Source organism: Pezoporus occidentalis, unplaced genomic scaffold, assembly GCF_034315485.1.
Source record: "Pezoporus occidentalis ecotype Australia unplaced genomic scaffold, CSIRO_AGI_Poc_V1 ctg4, whole genome shotgun sequence".
Classification (NCBI taxonomy): Eukaryota; Metazoa; Chordata; class Aves; order Psittaciformes; family Psittacidae; genus Pezoporus; species Pezoporus occidentalis.
Window position 1 is genome coordinate 7,206,630 of NW_026915724.1, and position 20,144 is coordinate 7,226,773.

General features: G+C 42.1%; 1 protein-coding gene across 1 annotated transcript in view; it reads right to left on the minus strand.

The window, feature by feature from the left end:
- Nucleotides 1-19,432, minus strand: part of RAB2A (RAB2A, member RAS oncogene family) — a 43,843-nt gene extending 24,411 nt beyond the window's left edge. The window contains exons 1-4 of the mRNA XM_062633323.1: nucleotides 19,258-19,432; nucleotides 19,060-19,178; nucleotides 11,859-11,930; nucleotides 7,691-7,758 (exon numbers count right to left, since the gene is read on the minus strand). Coding sequence (XP_062489307.1) covers nucleotides 7,691-7,758; nucleotides 11,859-11,930; nucleotides 19,060-19,105 — 186 coding nt within the window. The 5' untranslated portion in view covers nucleotides 19,106-19,178; nucleotides 19,258-19,432. The remainder of the gene's footprint in view (nucleotides 1-7,690; nucleotides 7,759-11,858; nucleotides 11,931-19,059; nucleotides 19,179-19,257) is intronic.
- Nucleotides 19,433-20,144: the final 712 nt, after the last annotated feature.

The window sequence follows — 20,144 nt, forward strand, 5'->3', positions numbered from 1 at the left end:
TTGCTACCAAAAAGGGTTCCTCGCAAGTTCCTTAACTACATGTTTTTGAATCCATGAACTAAGGAAAAAATGAACAAATCAAAAAAGCCATGTCACAGTACAAGAAAAGAGATAATGAAACAGGATCCATAACAGCACATCTCTCTAGAAAACCGTCCATTGATTTTTCTGAATTCTCTATTCTCAATGCTGAAGAATTTGGAAAGTTTCCTCAAGGACAAAGTTAACCTGAGTATGCTCCAGCAGGCCTTCAACATCCAAGCTGACCAACAGTTTTCATTAGTAGGAAACTTTCTAGTACACACCTACATGAAAAATGAGAAACTACAATGGACCACAGCTAGCAGCTCTAGCCCTTTTCACTTTTAAAAGGGGCATACATGTGTGGTATGCTCAAACCTGGTGACAGAAATCTCATTCACATTTAAACTTGTTGACACTTTCCTAAGTTGCACAGGAAACTAAAAAGACATCTAAGAAACAACCAACTCACAGAAGTGTCAATGCCTGTGACAACTGGCATTCCACAACAGTTGGAAACTACTCAATAAAGTTGATCCCTGGAACAAAATGTTCAAGAAAGAGAGAGGAGCAATACATACCTTGGAATATAGTTTTGAATGTTATAAATAAATGAACAGCCTTTTAGTCACATGGCAACTTGTTTATAAAAATGCATTAACCTTTCTTGCAATCATGTCTCTACTCCAGATTAAAGAGTTTTAAGTTGATTTACTGGCATGTACAAAGAATAGGCACAAAAGTAATGTAAAAATAATGATAATAAAAAAACCCTAACCCTGCTGCTTTCCAGCAAAGACATTCCCGAACAGGAACAGAACTAGAGACACTTAAGGGAGGAACCCGTAACAAGTAGGTGTCAGAATTTATGTGGAGGATTGAGCCAAGTTACATGTTTCCTCAGACGAACCCTGTCACTATCCTAATAACTGAAATTTCAAGGGGACTAAAGATCCCCAAGGGTGAAACTACATATGTCTAAATACAGATCATTTGTACATCTGCCTTTTCTTCTGATGTTGTTGAATGCATGCCATTTAGACACCCAAAGCACTCCCATACACATCACAGAAACAAAGCTTTAGCTCTCCATTATTAGAAATGTCCTTATGATTTATTTCAGGTTATAAATATATTTGAAACCTTTAGGTTTTAGCAGCTGCCCTCACCTCATATGGGAAATCCATGATGAACAAAAGAAAGTGAGTCACCTTTCTTCCATCTAAGGCGTTATGCTAAGCAAGAACTTGCTCCATTATTGTAGAAAGCCACAGATAAACTGACAAGGCATCTTTATTTTCTGAAAACTACTCAGAAAATAAAATACCAGTATCATAGTATTTCAATAACCAAGTACATTTAAGCACATGACAGACTGTTGTGGTTTAAACCCAGTCAGGCAACTCGTTCACTCACTCCCCCCCACTTTTTTCCCTCCCCCTACTCCTGGAGGGATGGAGAGAAGAATCAAAAGAATGCAACTCCCACAGGTTGAGATAAGAACAGTTTAGTAACTAAGGTATGACACAAATCACTACTGCTACCACCAGTAATAATAATGATAAAGGAAATAACAAGGGAAGAGAATACAAGATCTCAGCACCAGCCGACGGATAACTTGCCCCCCCCCAGCCTGACCAAGCACCGCCCCATACCTCCTCCAACCCCGCAGTCTCCCAGCCCTTCCGGCTAACTCCCAGTTACCTCCTGGACATGATGGGCTGTGGTATGGAATACCTCTTTGGCTAGCTTGGGTCAGGTGTCCTGTCTCTGCTTCCTCCCAGCTTCCCCTCCTCCCTGGCAGAGCATGAGGCTCACAAAGTCCTTGGCCAAACCAGAACATCACTATCAGCTCTGTTCCCAGGCCGAAAGTCAAAACACTGCACTGCACCAGCTACCAAGAAGGAGAAAAATGACCGCTACTGCTGAACCCAGGACACAGACAAAGGTTTGTGAACACAAAGTTAGAAGGTGTATCAAGTTACCTTAGCTTCCTTGAAGTGCCATCATGGATGTGAACAGTAACTTAGCTACTGACACCAAAGTTCAGGTGATGGTCCTATTATACAAACTGCAATAGGAGTAATTATTAAACCGAGAAATGCACGAATCCAGAAATAAGTTAATGCTCCCACATAGTAGCACGCACAGTCAGTGAACTGATGATCAAACTAGCTTCAAGAACCAAAACAGATCCTTCACAAGTCCTTGATGTTTCGTCACAGCAGTAAAACAGAGGGCTGTGATCACTGAGTCATCATCACTTGAACTGTAAGATGTAGCCACATTCTTACAGGTACACTGGTTAGAGTCCAATTAGTAAAAACAGAGTAGAAGATTCACCTACTGCCCATAAACACAAAACTATGCTCCAACTACCAAAGCAAGTAGAAAACATGAGGATAAGAACTTCATCCTAGCAACTGTCAATATCACTAAGATGAAACAAATATTAATTTAATGAATTAAGGGAACTTTATTTGGTTCTACTAAAACCAAAGCTTTTGCAAATACATGAAAAATGGATTTCCAAGAAGAATTAGTATAATTCAGAACATCTGAAAGTGTACAGACAAGTCACACCATGATTTTAGAAAAAAGAGACATGCCTTCAACAACTACGCCTTCTGTCTTGCACAAAGGTGCTTTTTTGTGCAAACTCTCAAATAACCCACTGTTAATTTAATTAAAAAGCTTACTTGTATGGAAACCAAGAAATTAATTGAAATTAGCTTATAGAAAATATTATTTCTGATACTTAGTTCTAGAGTGAGCAAGGCTAAGGTGTTACAGAAACATAATGATGATTTTTTTTTTCCTCAGATTTCCACAAAATAAGCAGAAATAGACATTTAAAACTGCAGTATTTAAATACACAAGAAAAATTCTTAAGTCATATCAACTCAGAGATCATTAGTATTACTTGGTAACATCACTGATCTCACCCCCTGCAGCATCTGAGAACTTAAATTCCCCTCTTTCAGCTACAGCTTATTTTTCCTCTTCAACAATGACTTGTAAGGAACAGTAAACACAGAACATACCCTTCAACAGTACCCTTCAAAATGAAGGCTACTGACTCAGCCTGGTAACAAGCCCAGTATCTCTCTACAACAATGAAGTTTTTTCTGAGGAGTGGTAATTTTAGTATTTCTCAGTGTTACACTGCCACAAGACAAATAACCTTATCTCCACATCTGTTTTAAACTCACAAAGCTGAATAGTTTCCAGAATGGTCATTCTGATGCTTACCAGCTTCTGTAGACCAATTCTAGTTTCCTAAAAGTCGTTTGTGTACTTGTGACACTTAGCTCAATACCACACTTCCACAATAAAAACAACTTCTCATAGTAGGCAGTTACCAACTAACTGTTCCGACAAAAATATTTCTCAGTCTATCCAACTATTGAAAGCCATTACTAAGGTTAAAGACAGAGGAAAGGAAGAGAGAAGTCTCTTACCTACAGACTAAAGATAGATAAGACAAATGAACAAACTGGTCCAGTACCTGCACTCCCCTTGACTGACCTAAATGCATCAAAAGGAAAAGGGAAACTTAATGACTCACCCACCTGAAAACCTGGGTGTGCCAGAGCACACATAGCAGCAAGCTCCCAGAGTCCAGCAACTGGGGAGACCAGGAGCAGTCTGCAGTGGGAGAGAACACCGCAATGTACTACTTGCTTGTGCCATCAGCAGTAGAGCCAAGACTGCACCACCTAACACTAAGTATGCGAGGGCCACACTGAGTATCCTTCATGGAATGTGGGCTTTCGGATTATTTGGGGTTTGGGTTGGGTTTTCTTTTTTTTGGGGGGGGGGGGAGGTGGGGGGGGAGAACGGAGGTATACATGTTTTTGCACCAAAGTACTTTTACTGAACTACCCAGCTCACAGGGCCAAATACTGGACTACAATTTCTACATGCATTCCTTGAGCTTATCTTCCAGTTCAGCCTCATCAGAAAGGAATTCAGTTTGTGTATTCCCACATAAAGACCAGACTGCAGTAAAAAGCGTGAATTTCTGTAACACACTCCTCATCCAAACTAAGATGCTAAAGAAAAGCCTAATAGTCTTGAGTTGTGATCCAACAGCAACACAGAAATGGATCTCGTAGACACACAACAGTGTTAGTTTCCACGGTCCCTGTAACAACACGCTCCTGCTGTGTATGCTGCAGCTTCCATAAATTCCCATTATTAAGATACACCTTTCCTCGAAACTACAGTGATCCACTGAAGATAACACAGAGTGAGCCCCACTGCACAGAAATATCTGGCCAGAAAAATCTCAATTAAAGCATTTGATTCTTTTAAGAAAGCAAGTCTTTATTCACAGAAGGTTTAGGTTGGAAAAGACCTTAAAGATCACCTAGTCCCAATCCCCCTGCTCCACTAACCAGCCCCCCCATGTCTGTGCTTGGAAATCTCCGAGCAGCCCAAGTGATCCTGAGTAGCCTGCTGCACACCAGGGCAATGCCAACAGGATTTTGGTGATAACAGGGTTTGGGGATGCCCAGTCCCTTGGCAGAGCTCTAGCTCTGCTACCTGTAACTCCTCCAGAAGTGCCAGTGTGTAACCCCTGTTTCAGTTCATCCTCATGTCAGGCACTGGATTTGGGGGAGGCCCAGAGGAGACATGCAGTTGGCATGCATCCACCCTGCCATGTCTCTTATTGCTTTTCTGCCCCACAGGATGCTCCCCCTGCTCTTGGTCAGCCAGCAGCTGGCTGTCAGCTTATCTCTGGCTGCTGCAGTCCTCTACGCCTCCCAGTACGATCCCAAATTCTTCTACCTCCTGCTGTTACACGTACTTCTTGAGGAGACCCATAACCACCTTGCACACACACTGGGAAGGGTTTTCCCTGTGGTCAGCTAGGGGCTACTGCCCTCTTCACATCCCACTAGCCCTCTGTAAAGCAGCAATGACCATGGCATGCAAATCAGCTCCTCCCAGCTGGGGGAACTGTCCCTGAAAGGGGAAGTCTGCAGGGCCTGAGTAGTGGGGGAGCTGACCTACTGTGCTCCACTCCCATTCCAGTACCCCAAAAACCCACTGGGCAGGTGCTGTCCTGATAATGTCCCTCGATGAGGCCCCAGAGCTTGTGCCCGGGGTACACCTGTGCACATGGTAGAGGAAGCCATTGCAGTCTTGTTTGTGCATCTTTGGGGCTCAGCCTTGTTCACCTTGAAGGTCTAGAAAACAGCCAGTTCTTGGAGTTCTGCCAGAGTCAGCATGGGCAGCTGGCCAGGTCCAAGAGCCAGCAAAGACGCCAACCATGGAATCGCTGTGCTTGGCAACCAGGGGGCAAAAGGCGGCTGTGGCTTTAGAGAGCAGCCAGCTGGCCCTGGAGACTCCAGGCTGGGCAGGTGGCGTCTGGAGGACCCTAGGAACGCCAGCCCCATCTGCCAGCCAGGACTGGCCAGGCTCTGAGAGACCAATGTGGCATAGCCAGCAGCCACCAGGCAGTCCAGCAGCTCTAGGGCAGGCAGATGCCTATTCACTATCAAGCAGTCAAACAGAAATTTTATCCAGCACTTCAATTTTTACGTCTCCACTCATGATGCTCCCTGTTCACTAAGGGACTTAAAAGCAGGTATGCAAGGCTAGCACTAAATCAAAGAAGTGCTGGTGCTGTGATTCAGTAAGAACTGACATAAAACATAAATGTTTTAAGCGTTTCCTTAGCTCTTGGTGTAAAACAAGATTTCCCTTATCAAATACAAATCATTACAACTTAGTAAGTAGGGAGATAGCACCAGTAACAGTTAGCAGGTGTGCTATTAGAAAATCAGAAAATGCTCAACACATACACAACACAGAAATGGTAACCTTGGTCATTATGACAGACATTTTTGTATTTTTACACTTCTAAGTAAAGTATCTTTTGAGAAATACTTCATCATATTTCTTATTTTGCTACTCCTTCAACATCTTTGCACCCAAGACCAGAACTGAGACTGGATTTGACTAGAAATATTCTGTATTTTAAAAATCAGATTGTATACAGTTAAAATTTTAACTATAGCAACTAAACTGTCATCCATTGCTTACAACTTAACAAAGTTACCTACAACACAAGCATACGAACTACCCAGTGTATGAAAGCTTTCAATGGATATTTTTAATCTATGTATGATATACTTCACTAACCAGAAAAAAATCCCTCCTCAAAAAGTTTATAAGTTTTAATCAAAAGCAAGTCCATTTAAATTTTGGCTATTGAACAGTTTGCATGCATTCAAGAAGCCAAACAGACTGCAGAGAGCTACTGTGTCAGAGGCACCAAGAAAAGCACAATTTACTCAAAAATAGTTGAAATGCACTTGTATCCAAGGAACAGATAAAGGCACATTAACAAAATCAGTCTGAAAGCCAATTTGGCTGCACTGGTATTAAAATTAGTAATTTTGTCTACAAAAAATCTGTCCCAATTTTAAGCAACAAGAACCAATGTAGATACATTCTCATGCAGTCACACTACATACTGTAAGTTTGCTTCCACGCAGATATTTGCTCATCTATTGAATGTAAAAACCTCAGTAGTCAGCAATCCACAGCTATAATAGCAAAAAATGCCCAACACGTAAAAAGCCTGAACTACGCACAACCTAACCATGTTCTATACTTTTTCACAGAGAACATTCAAGGAGGCACAAGTGTTAGATGCCATTTCAAGTGATGAACTTCTAAAGTAAATAGTTACTTCAGATCCTACCCATGAAGTTAGCTAAAATATTGCCTTTGTTTACATTTTTATATACACATGCAAGTATGTAGGCTTGCATATAAAAATGTATCTCCCTTCATTGATTTGCTGCACCAAAAGGAGCACATACACAAGCCTGTGGCTCATAAACTGTCAGTTTCTAAAGGTATCCTAATATGCTTTTGGAAAAGGAAACAGACAACCCTGCCTTAGGGAATCATTAAGAACATTTGAAAGACAAAGCTATTAGTATGAGCATCTTAACACCCTTGCATCACAAGAGCAGACACTGATGGCTCTACAGTAAAGTGACTGACAAGAACACAGCTGACTTCACTAATAACTGTTCTTAACCTGAACCCCCTCAAAAGTCATTCTGTTTTTTGTTAAGTTTTTCAAAACTTTAAGCTTTTACCAGTCCATTCTTGATTGTCTTAAGTATTTACCACCCTTTATGTTTATAGTGAACTTGAGTTCTTAAGTCTTCTGTGACGAGTGGAGTAAGCCATATTATTTTCTTCTGCATTGGAAACACAAACATTTCCTCTAGAGAATTCTTGATTAAATTTCCCAACAGAACATTGTATTAACCAAACCTTGCATGAATGCACAGAGAAAGATTATTTAGAGAACTGGAATAATACAGAAACTTAATAATACAGAAAACTTTCACAAAAGTGTGATGCAGCACAAATTCTAGTCTTACAGATCTGTCACAGTGTTACTTGAGGAAGTAAAGTTACAGTGCAAACAGTAGAAATTTGCACTGTTTTAAGAATACATCACACACAAAAAAAATAATAGGAAAGTTAAAAAAAATTTAACTTCACGGAAACCAAAGAAAGCTGCAAGACAAAGTACACTGTCGCACATGAGGGATAAGGATAGAAAGATCAACTGTAACAAAAGGAAAGCTAGTGGAGCTGTATGCTTAAATAAGTTCTATGATTTATTACTTACCGTGTCCCATATCTGAAGCTTTATCTGTTTCCCATCAATAGTTATCATTCGAGCCCCAAATTCTACACCTGAATAGATTTGACAAAAAGATTACATTATTAGCATACATCAGAAAGAAGAATGACAAGTACTATGAAAGTTAGAATAAGTATAACTTAGTATTGCATTTGTAGGAAATAACCTCTTTCACAATCTCCTTTAGTTAATTTTCCAGCTGCTTGAAAGGTTTCCAGAAGAGGGAAACTGTTACTTTACAAGTGCTTTGCAAATGCATTAAATCAGAGCAAGTGTCAAGGAGGTATTTCCTACAAAGTTTTCCTAAACGATTTACTAGCTCTAGATCTCAAGTAAAAAAAAAACATGTCCATTTGAATGCAAACAGGAAATTGAAGAGTCACAGTAATTTTAACACTCCACCAATGACGGACTGCTTAAGCCTGTTTAGAAGAAATTGAACCTAAAATTCTTTATAAATATTCTATTGAGCATACAAATGTCACTTTAACAAGATAAACTAAATTACCGTATTAATAAAAATTCATCTGCCTTTATGCAAAAAAGTGCTTCCAAAATTTTAGCTAAAGAACAAATTTAATAACCGAGGAAGAAAGTTCATGTTTCAAATAAACAAAAGGAATTTATCCAGTGGGAAAAAAAAAAAAAAATCAAAAAAAAAAAAAAAATCAGCTTTTTATACCCTCTTGTAAAGCAATTCCAAGATCATTAACAGTAAATTAAGCATAAATTCAGGCTATTACTACTGTAGTTAAAATCTGACAAATGCCTACAGCTAGTGGACGTATTTAAAGGCTTGCAAGTTTCCATTAATCTATGCTTCATAAATCTATTATTTCAGAGAAAGAAAAGAAAAAAAAAAAACACAACAAAAAAAAAAAAAAAAGAAAACCCAAGATCTGGTAGCTGAAGTTTTGTCTAAAATTGGAAATTGGTCACCGTCTAGATTTGGACTGAAGTCCTGAAGTCTTCAGCCTGGAGAAGAGAAGGCTCTGGTGAGACCCTATGGCAGCCTTTCAGTGCCTAAGGGGGGCCTACAAGAAAGCTGGAGAGGGATTTTTTACAACGGCATGTAGTGATAGGACAAGGGGGAATGGCATTAAACAGAAAGAGGGGAAATTTACATTAGATATTAGGAAGAAATGCTTTACTGTGAGGGTGGTGAGGCACTGGCACAGATTGTCCAGGCAAGTTGTGGACACCCCATCACTGGCAGTATTTATGGCCAGGTATGGGGCTTGGAGCAACCTGGTCTAAGTGGAAGATGACCTTTAAGGTCCCTTCCAACCCAATCCATTCTATGATTCTAATCTATTAAGCAGCCTAAATTGGAAGCATTCCAAACATCTCTTCAAAAGCTTATTTAGAATATTGAGGGGTGAAGGGGGTGGCAGTGCTGCTTTCTGCAGATGACTTCTGGGGAAAGAGGCATGGAAGAACCACTCTCCTTCCCACAGGATATCGGAGCCAAACAGAAGCTGTGGGCCAAAGAACATTTAGCTCTCTTTAGCACCCAAATAACCTGCAGTAAGAGTATGCAAGCAAATTGAAAGCATGTAGCAGCAGAAAGAAGGAAGCAGTTGAATGACAATGGTCCCTCTGAAGTTAGCTGCAAAACCAGGGTAAGGTCCTTGGACTACTACAAGTGTCAACACTGCAGGTACTATTTGATCTCAAAATGCAGAATAAAGAGCTGCTGATTTAAATCCAGCAATCATCCTAAATGTTTACTTTCTACACACTACCCTATAGAAGAAAATTAAAAGGGTGTTTATCCCGTTCCCTCAAAATACCTGCCGAGAGATAATTCTGAATCCGAAACGACACATACAGTTTGTTGGTAAGTTTGTTCTCCTCAGGAAGAGAAGCTGTTCAGGTTTATCAGTAAGGGAATGTCCTAAGGGCAATGGGAAACCAGAGAAAACGTGCAGAATGTGTACAGTTTATGGATTTAGCCACCCATATCTATCTACAAATGCCAGTTGTTTTGTTATTGTTTGGGTTTCTGTGCTGTGCTTGGTTTTGTTGTTGCTGGGTTTGGTTTGTTTCGTGGTGGATTTTTTTTATTTCCTCCTTTCCTCCCCGACTGCATCAAGCAGCTTTTCCTGTCCTCCTTCATTTCTTAATAACAGATACTTCAGTTCCTAAATGAAAAATAAACTGAGGTAGTTGCCACACTGTAAATTCTTTTAGAGTATGCTACTACAATTATGCAATGAGCTGTATTCCGAATGTAGCTCAAAGACCTGCTTCAATGTATTCTATCCCCCCCAGTCTTGTCTTCATTAGAGATGACATTTCTCTCCAAACTTCTTCAGTATCAGAGGTAACATGTTAGGCTATTCATATTAAAAATCGGGGCTGAATTGTGCACAGCTCTAGATGAAATCTTTTTTCTACATGCCCAATTTCAGTTTCCCTTCTCTCCCAAGTCACTCAAAGCAGGAATAGAACCTGCACTCCCATGGGCTACAATCATTGTATTGTATTGAAAGAAAGTTAGGCTATATAACACAAGCCTTTTTATTCACTCTACAGGTTCTCAGGAGTTTTAACATCATCAGCTGTAAGTGCATTAGACAATCAACCCATCCCATCTTGCCCTGCACAGGGAATTAATTCGACTTTGAACTAATTTCTTTATTTATCTCCTTCTAAATCGGATTGGGTAACTAGGAGAACCATGCTCCTGTCCAAAACACACACACACATGCCCTATCAGTTAGGTGGAAGGAAGTTGTTTCCAGCCTATGCCCCTTCTTCCCCTTTCCAAGCAGTGCCCTTTGCTCCATTCCTACATCCCTCATTATGCTGCTATCTAGGTTCACCTCCTCATCCCACTAGCTTCAATTTCTGCTCTCAGATCTCAGCTAGCTATATGCCAGGCAAAGAACTGGCACTACAACCACCCTGCTGGGGTGAAGCTGTTTCCCACAGCTTATCAGTCTGCTAATGTGACAGGGCTGCCAAAAACATAAGTGATATATAAGGCGTCATATATTTGGCAGGCCTAAAGAATAAAAGATGACAATAACTTCTGCCTTCCTGAAGAACTCAGGCTCTTTATTCAGCCAGCCTATTTGCTGCCAAGACCTCAGAAATATTTGAAAACTGATGCTAGCCTAAGAATTTGAAGTATATTAGGCAGCCACACACAAGCTGTGGGAGGACTGTCAAGAGAAAAGGGAAGCCACAGCCAAACCTCCTTATACGTTCTGTTACATGAAGAATATTTGTTTATGTTTCATGCACCTATTTCAGTACTCCCAAACACAGGAAGCCTATTTTTCCAGGGCACAAACTAAAAATACAGACTAGGGATACATTTTGTGCAAGGCTTATCATGATTAGAGCTGATAGTTTCCTTGAAATAACATCAAGAAGAAATTCAGAGGTTCTGCAACCTTAACAGAGACTACCATCTGTTATGCTAAACAGTGAATCTGATATGAAAGACTAAGCTTGCCTACAAAAGAATTTATTCCCACACTATTCCTCTTATTTTCTGTGGAAGGTTAAATAAAAGTCTGTATCATTTACCATAGTCAAATCAGAGGCAATGCATTCTGTCAACATATATTCACTTCCCCTAGTGACAATATCAAATTACATCCAACACAAATGGTCCACATCCAATGGAGGACTCAGGAAGAAAAAGCAAACAATGAATACCTTCACACTTCAGTCCTTCTCTATCCCAAAATCAGCCTTGCCAAGCATTAAATTTGTTTATTCACCTTAAAGGTTAACTTTGCTTTAGTTTACCTGTAACTTGTTTTCAAGGCTCTGTAGCTAGACTAATATTTTGTTCCCTAGTAGAGATTCTGCCATTTCCGTCACTATCGATGCATTCTGCACCAAAATAGAATTTGCATTGGCCAATTCTGCTTCCATGCTCAGGTTTTAGCTTTTCTGAAGAGACAGCTGAGATACTACAGATACATATTTTTTGAAACTGTTTCAGATTTTTCTTATCGGGAAGGTATAAAGACCTCCCCTTGTCTTTATTAGTTAATACACATTCATCAGCTAAAGATTCACTGCTACCTTAAGACAGCACAAATCCTACATTACTGCACAACAAACTCATAAAAGCATGCTGAGGTACTCCAGGACTTAATCATTAGCATTGTGGGGTACAAAAGAGACTTACCAATAGTGAGATCGTGGACTGGTTGAAACCGCTTGTCTGTAAACTGTAACAATAAACATGATTTCCCAACACCTAAACAAAAAAAAAAAGAAAAAGAAAGAAGCTTTAAGCAAATTAAAAAAAGAATCTGTCAAGAACCAATAGAAATTAATTTAGGTGAATGGTATATACTGTTTAAAAATCATTACTAGAACTTGAGATACCAGATTTCTCCTACTTCAAAACATACGCAACTTTTTCATAACACAATAGCCTTTGAAGTTCCAGAAACATTAAAGTCAAAGCAGTTATTTTCACAAACTGAACAAAAATTAATTCTTCTTCTGAAAGAGTAGTTATGCCTTTGCTATTAAGTGAAAAAAAATAAACTTTTGTAACAGACCTCAGATGTATCATTTCACATCCTCCCTCCACAGTAACTACAGGTCTTGCTACTACCCCCAACCCTGTATCTGCTTCTCCTTCAGTGCTTTCAGCTGTCTTCCACACTAACCATATCCTCAATAACACCTCACTCCCACCTATCTCCTAATTTATCATCAGTACATATATGGCTGCTTACAACCACCATGTGCTGCTGCTTGGTTCTCAATACACCAAGAACTAGTCCAAGCAGAACTGGCAACAGCTGCGTTCACATTACAGCCAGACAGACAACACAAACATTATCATAAGTTACCCTGATTTCTGGTACAAATGGCTTAACTACTTCACATTACATGGGCACTGGTCAGCAAAGGGACAAGGCAAAGAACTATGCTGCAAGGCAAAAAACAGGCATACCAGAGGTTTACATGTAGTAAAACTGACCTTTCTACTACTAAATTCAGAAAAGTTTTTAGTATGGTTTCATGAGGAAACAAAACCTACATGATCTTAAGCACTGCCCACCTGTCATTTTGGTCTTAAAAAGTGAAGACCAGTGGCTCATTTCAACCAAATCTAACAGAAATAGGAGACCAGCATTCAGTTTGGTCACAAAACGAGTTGTGACAAATTGATGGTATGCTGAGAGCAATACCCCATGCAATGCAGCAATTCCAGTAGTCAAAGACAGTTGTTGGTACTGCTACCCCTAATCTCCTCCCTACAGCATATCCATGCCATTACTCCATATGGCTCAGATGAGATCTTAAACAGTTTCAGTTTTCTGCTGGGTTTACACACTAATCTGACAAGAAGAGACAAAGCAAACAGATACGGCTTAATGTGGGGCCAGGCAAGCACGAGAGTTAAAATGAAGGAAGAGAAACACAGCAGCAAGCAGATCAACAGCTTAGAGTGGCATGAAACAGAAGCCCCAGGCAAAGTTTGCAGCATCGGCCTTAACAGATCACTTCTCTGGAGCTATCTGGCTTCTGATAGAAAGCTGTCAGAACACAAGCAGTTTGGAAGCACGTACAGATTATGTCCAACAAAATTAGTGGACATAAGAGAAGTGAATGAGGAATGGGGGAGAGTGCTGGAAGTAAGAAGCTGGAAGTAAGATGGGCAGAATGTTGGAGTTGTAGAGACAAAGAACACAAAGAACACAAAGAAAACTTAAAATACTAATACTTCTAACTCACAGAAGACTCTGTATATATATATATATATATATATATACACACACACACAGATAACTTTGATATCGCCAATGAAATAGGGATGCCCCATCACAGAGCAGAGTATCATCACCATCCTACCTACAAAAACAACCTATAAATCACACCAGAAATAGAATGGAGAACAGCTTTTGCCATTAACCTTACGAAGTGAGGTTCAGTATCAGTGGATAAACCAGAACCTCTAACTTACCCAACAGTCTTGAAAAAATCCTATAAAGATAAGAAAAATATTTAAAAATCTAATCAACATGACACGCAATCAGGTGTCCCAGCACCACTTCTCAGTGGCAATCTGCTATTTCTTCTTCCTGTAAGTCTGGTAACCAGCCTCTTGGTTCAAGAGAACATGCAAACACTAGTGTCAGCACAGCAAGGATGACGGACTAGCACAGCTCCTTTGATGCAAGCCTCAATCTGGCACAAGATGACTGTACCTCTCATTACTTCTATGTAGCAGGCCTTTTAGGAACAGACTGCAAACTGATGGGTTCACACACAGAAACAGAAGAAACAGCCAGTTTCTGTTTAATGCCATTCCCACTACTTTAGAATTTTCCAGCAAAAAATGCCTGTAAATCTGAGTTTTATACTGGTGTTGACTGAAAAGAAAGGTGTTCAAAAAGTTCAAATGAAGCTGTAGTGCCTGGTAAATTTAGGTTATAAATATTTTATTGACTACATTGAGTAGTAATATTTTGGTTTAATTTTATAGTTTCAAGACATTGCAAGTTCATAACAGGAAAGTTCTTATGAGAACAGCTCATTCACTTCCAGAGCTGACCAGACTGTGCAATCATAGACACAGCCAGGAACCTGGATCAGTACCAGGAACTGTATAAGAACTCCTGAGCAGTTTACCACCTTGTGACATGAACAGATGCTGCAAAGATCAATTAACAGTGGCACGGCAAATGGTTTAAAGCAACTACACTGGTTAACTCTATGAGAAAAGTGGCTGTTTACCAGGTATCTCTTTCAGTTAGCACACTAAATCTTATACCTGAAATGAGGCACTCTGGGAAAAATAACTGAGCATGTGTTACGATACTCAACTGTAGAACACAGAAGGAAGAGAGTCAGTTATTTATTAACTCATTCTCCATTTTACTCCCACAATTATTTTAATATAGCTTCAGACAAACCACCCCAAGAGAAAAAAAAAACACCTTAGTACCATTAAAACAAGGAATTATCAGAGCTTGGATACTCTTCACCAACAACCACAGTAAACAAAAGTTCTTGCTAAGGAACAAGTTAAAACAACAGATATGTGCTCAGAGAGGAACAGTGTGCTTCTTTGCAAGTGCCTGCTCTAGGATCCCTTTATCACTTCTTAGTACCCAAACAGTGATGGGAAATGGAACTTCTGCTATAGTATTCCCACCATCTGGCCCTGAATTCCAAATCAACAGCCTGAGTTGGCTCTCTAAATTCTTCTGCCTCACTTAACAGCTTCCTCTTTAGGTGCCACTCTGCAGTCAAGTTCTCCAGACAAAGCTTGCCAGAGCTTTGTTACTGTCCACCCCAACACTGCCATGCTTCAACACCTCCCTTCCTTTCATAAATGCTAGTGTTCATTTCACTGCTCAGCAAACCAGAACAGCACAGGGGCAAAGCTAACCTCTCCCTTCTCACTCGTAAGGTTATGCAATGAGCTAAACCAAGAAAGAGATCCAGCATAAAACTATGGCCACAAGAAACACTAGTATGCACATGAGACCAGGGCTACAGAAACAAAAGGAAGGGATGTTCTTCTCAGTAGAAGGCTGTACTCATGACAATTAAAAAAGCAGCTCTGGAACCACAGCACACGTGATGGTATAGCTAAGCCATTTAAATGGCTTTTAACAAGAAAGCAGACTTCCTTCCTTCCCCTCTTCTAGGTCCTGTGACTCCCTGTGAACAGAGCAAGGAAAGTTCAGTTTTCAGTTGTGAAGTCAGAGATGCACTACTGTCACCAAGAAGAAAATCTCCAGGCTTTCCTTACCACTATACAAAACTCAGTGTTTCTTCCACTGATGTTTGTCTTTGGACGTTGACCTGGTTCAAAACTAAAATGCCTCCAAGCAGTGAGAGCGGGCTCAGATAATTACCTTACTTGTTCATATAAGCACCACTATAGACCAAGAAAGATGACAAAGGAAAAGAACTGAAGCAGGGCCTCATATACACAGTTTTTGAACACTTCCAGGGACACTGATTCTACCACAGCCCTAGAAGTCTGTTCCAATGTCTAACTACCCTTTTGGTGAAGAATTTTTTCCTACTATCCAGTCTAAATCTCCCCTGGTACAGCTTGAGGCTACTACCTCTTGTCTCCTGGAAGAAGAGACCAGCAACCTCCCAGCTCCATCCTCTTTTGGGTAGTTGTAGAAAGCAGTAAGGTCCCCCTGACCCTTCTCTTCTCCAGACTAAACCCCCCAGTTCCCTCAGCCATTTCTCATCAGAGTTGTGCTCTAGACTCTTCACTGGCTTCACTGCCCTTCTCTGGATCCGCTCCAGCACTTCAATATCTCTCTTGCAGTGAGCAGCCCAGAACTGAACACAGTATTTGAGGTGCGGCCTCACAAGTGTCGAGAAAAGGGGGTAAATCACTTCCCTGGTCCTGCTGGACACACTATTGCTGATAAAGGCCAGGCTGTTGTTGCCCTGGTTGGCTGGCTGGGACAAACTGGCTCATATTCAGCAGCTGTCAATCAGCAAAGCCAGGTCCTTTTCCACCAGGCAGCAATGCACCACATATGCTTCTAAACACATCTGCAAACTCCCCTGTTTTGGCAATATCCAAATAAAAAGATTTTTTTTCTGGTTAACTCTCACAGCAGTCAGCATTCCATACCACTTGTATTTTATTCTTAAAAAGACCAACTCCATGAAATTCCACAGCTACTCCCACTGATACAATGTAAAATTTATGCAGATTTATGGCAATGTTGTTTGAGTACCTGAAAGACAGCTATGCCATTTCAGGTCTCTCCTACAACAGAACACTAATTAGATCTTAAAACAGTTCTGACTACATAGAAAAAGTTTTGGTTTTTTGTTGTTTGGTTATTTTTTTATATAAAACATAACAACCAGAACAGAATTAATCCCATGTTCCTAAAGCAACTATGCCTGAAGTTCCAGCCAAAGAAAAAGTCACAGAATATCAACAAGCAATGAAGCAGGTGACACAAGGGGACAAGAGCTATTGGGCAAAAGGCAGTCTTGCACAGTCAGTTTCTGTAGCTGTCATTTTAAGGGACTGAGATCATACTGAAATTCCTGTGTTTACACAGATGAAAGCATGTGGAATCACAATTCAGAGAAAACATGTGCAGGTGTCTTGTATAACTGCAGGGGTTTTTCATTGGTTTGTTCATGGTTCGCATAACCCACTTTGGTTTGTAGTGCTGAAAAGGAAGATGAGCCAAGTGTTAACATCTGTCCCCAGCTGATGCCGTCTTTTCTCCTACAGTTTGTTTACAACTAATTGCTGAGTCACCAGGCAGCTGATCCATTTCCAAAGACTCTGAATCAAGTCCCAGAGATAAATGTCTTGAATACTATGGAAATTACAAAGCAACTATGTGCAAGACCACTGGTATATCTTCACTGGTTGGAATGCTGTGGCAGACCAACACTGGAATTGAACATGACAGTCCTAATCCACTCAATTTCTATCAACAGAGCTGTGAGTTCAACTGTCTTTGTCTGAGAAACAGTAGTAATACTATCATAGCCATTCTGGCAACAAACCAATCTGCACAACATAAATTGACTCTCCAGTACTTAAAAGGTAGTAGGAGACATTAATAAAAGCAAATCCAACTTCCCCACTATTGGCATGTTTAATTCACTTCAAGAATCAGTATTATAGTAGTTTTAATTAACTTTCTGTAGCAACTCAGAATAAAAGTCACAGGAAGTAAACAGACTTGCGAGCTGTTTTCTCTTTGCGTTTCTGTTATCTATCTCGCTCCTCCCATGTCTGGATCTTAAGCAACTTCAGAAGTGACACGCTTCCATTCTGTATTTCACATTTCAAGCAACTGAAATGTGAAAGTGCAGCACAGACCATTACACTGAGGATATTCCCTTGTAAAAATTCAATCAGTATACGATCAATGTACCAAAGCAATTGTTTGCTGCCATCTCTACCACTTTAATGATTATAGTTTTTTGGGATTCACCAGAATTGGCCACCTGTTCTGAAACACTATCTTTCTGAATTCTGCACTACCACTCTGAACCACCCTGAACAGACAAACCTCTTCCTACTTCCCCTGAATCTCTTGTCCTTTGTTTTAACAAACTGCCACTCACATTAATATCATCTACAGCCTAATGCTTCTAACATAGTCATACCTATGCTCTATTTCTTAAAGACATTTTTTTGTACTACAGCTGCTGCTACTGCAGTAGCCTAGAAAAGCTTCCATAGTTTAAATGTAGGCTTAAAAGAAGGTAAAATCACATAGTAGTTGCATTCATATATTTAACCTCACATGTAATGCAACTGTAATGTATAATTATACTCCAGAAACAGATAATTTGTTTCGTAAGTATAAAGTACAACGATGCAGGTATCCTTAGAATAGCATGTAAAGTGGAAGGTGTGTCAACAAAATTATTAAAGAAGACATTTATTCAGGTATGAGGAAAAGAACAACAAAGATGCACAATACCTGCTCACAACAGCTACCAGATACCAGTTAACAGCTAACAAGGTTAGTTACCTTGCCCTAATAACAGTTTGATGGAAGTATGCTACCTATAGCCACACTATGCTGAGGAAGCACAGAATATATAGGCAAAAGGGCTTCAAACAGCAATTCCTATCAGTATGTGGTTATGCCTGCAGCATTCATACACATTATTTCTTCTTACACAGCAGCCAATGTCAAACAAAAAGCAGCAAGTTTTTCAAAAGTAGCAAGCAAATGGGTGGGGAAGGAAAGAGACCCCAGAAGCAACCTGAAGCACGTGGGAATGGAGTGGTCCCCCGTCCCCACCCCCCAAAAAAAAATCTAATAAAAAAGAAAAATCACTATAAATAAGAAGAGCCAAGGCTTTTAACTTTCCTTTGACAGGATGCTTTGACACAGTTTGGTACAGCATCTCCAGTCAGGGCTGGAAAGGGATCCCTGTGGCCTGAGCTGAAGATACCTCACAGCAGTCGCTCTGGTCTCACCACAGAACTGCGGACGGCATGTGGCACCTCTCAGGCCCCACCTCTGTGAGGATGCAAACACGGGGTACTACCCCGGTTCAAGTCTGGGAGTGACAGCGCCTCCTTCCTCCCAGCTCCCCCCTCCCCGATGCCGCAGCCAGGGCCGTGACACAGCCCGGCCTGTCCCGCGGCCCGCCAGCCAGGCCAGGAGGCGGCTGTCAGGCTTCCAGGCCTGCTGCGGGGCCCAAGGCCGGCGGGCGCGGAGCTGCCGGGAGGCAGGCCGAGGCCCCGGGCGGGGCCCAGCGCAGAGGCGGGGAGCGGGGGAGCCGCCTCTTCTCGCAGAGCCACCACGTCGACGACGCCAGCACTGCGGAAATGGGAGCGGAGCGCCGGGCCCTGCTCTCCTCCGCTCCGCCCGCCCCCCGCCCCCGCCGCTTACCTGTGTCCCCGATGATGATATACTTGAACAGATACGCGTAGGCCATGGCCGTCCGGCTCCCCGGCTCTCGCCTTCTCCTTCGGGACGCTCTCCCCCTGGCCCCGCTGTCAGGGCTGGCGCTGCGGAGAGGTGGAAACGGTTAACGGCCACCGGGCGGCGGCCCACTCCCGCCGGCACCGCTCGCTTCCTCCCTCCTACCTCCGCCGGCGGCTGGGTCGCTGCTGCCCTCCTGCCGCTGCCTGAGGGGCCGGGGAAGGTAGACACGGCAGCGGGAAGAGCGGCAGGCGAGAACAATAACAGGCGCTGAGCGGCCCCGGACCCCGCCGGCAACGTCACGCACCCACCTCCTCGCTCCGCCCCGCCCCCGACCCGGAAGTGCTGAGGTAGCCTCTGCCCGCCGTACGGGCGGCAGTACGTTGCTCGCCCCGCCCGTAGGGCTGAGCGGCGGCGGCGGCCCCGACCTTGAGGGGTTGGGAGATTTGCAGAGGGGGTTGCTCGACCTGATCCCTTCTCTTGGCCGGTCTGACGGGGCTTGGGGCTGCTGTTTTTCCTTCGCTTTGGCAGGAGGAATAAGTGACAGGGTTCCGTGTCGTTGGAGGCCGGGTCTCGTCGGAGCGGGCTGTCGTAGCGGCGGGAGCAATGGCCTCTGCCCCGCGGTGATCCCCGGGGGAGAAGGTTACCTTGAGGGGGGAAGCTGGGGAAAGGAGAATGGAGGCAGTGCGGCCTTTGTTAGGCGCTGCTGAGCTCCTGGCTTGCGCCAGGGTTAGGGGTGCTGTGGTAAAACCCTTGCACTGTTGGTTGAAGCGTTTTTGGTGGTTCTGGCTAAGAGGAACCAGGGAAAAACCCGATCTGAGGCCGCAAAGCCAGCTTTGAGCTAGAGAAGCCTCTAAGCATAATCCCTAGTGAGCAAATCTGTACAAATTCATCACTTTCAAACTTGAGTTCTGTCTTGGAAAGGGTTTTTTTCCATCACGTTTTGCATCATTCCTCGAGCCAGAAGCAGTGAGCCAAGAAGATAGCCTAACTTCACAGCTGCTGTTCAGAACTTCCTACTTAAGAGTGCACATGGCACTAGTGAGTTGGAA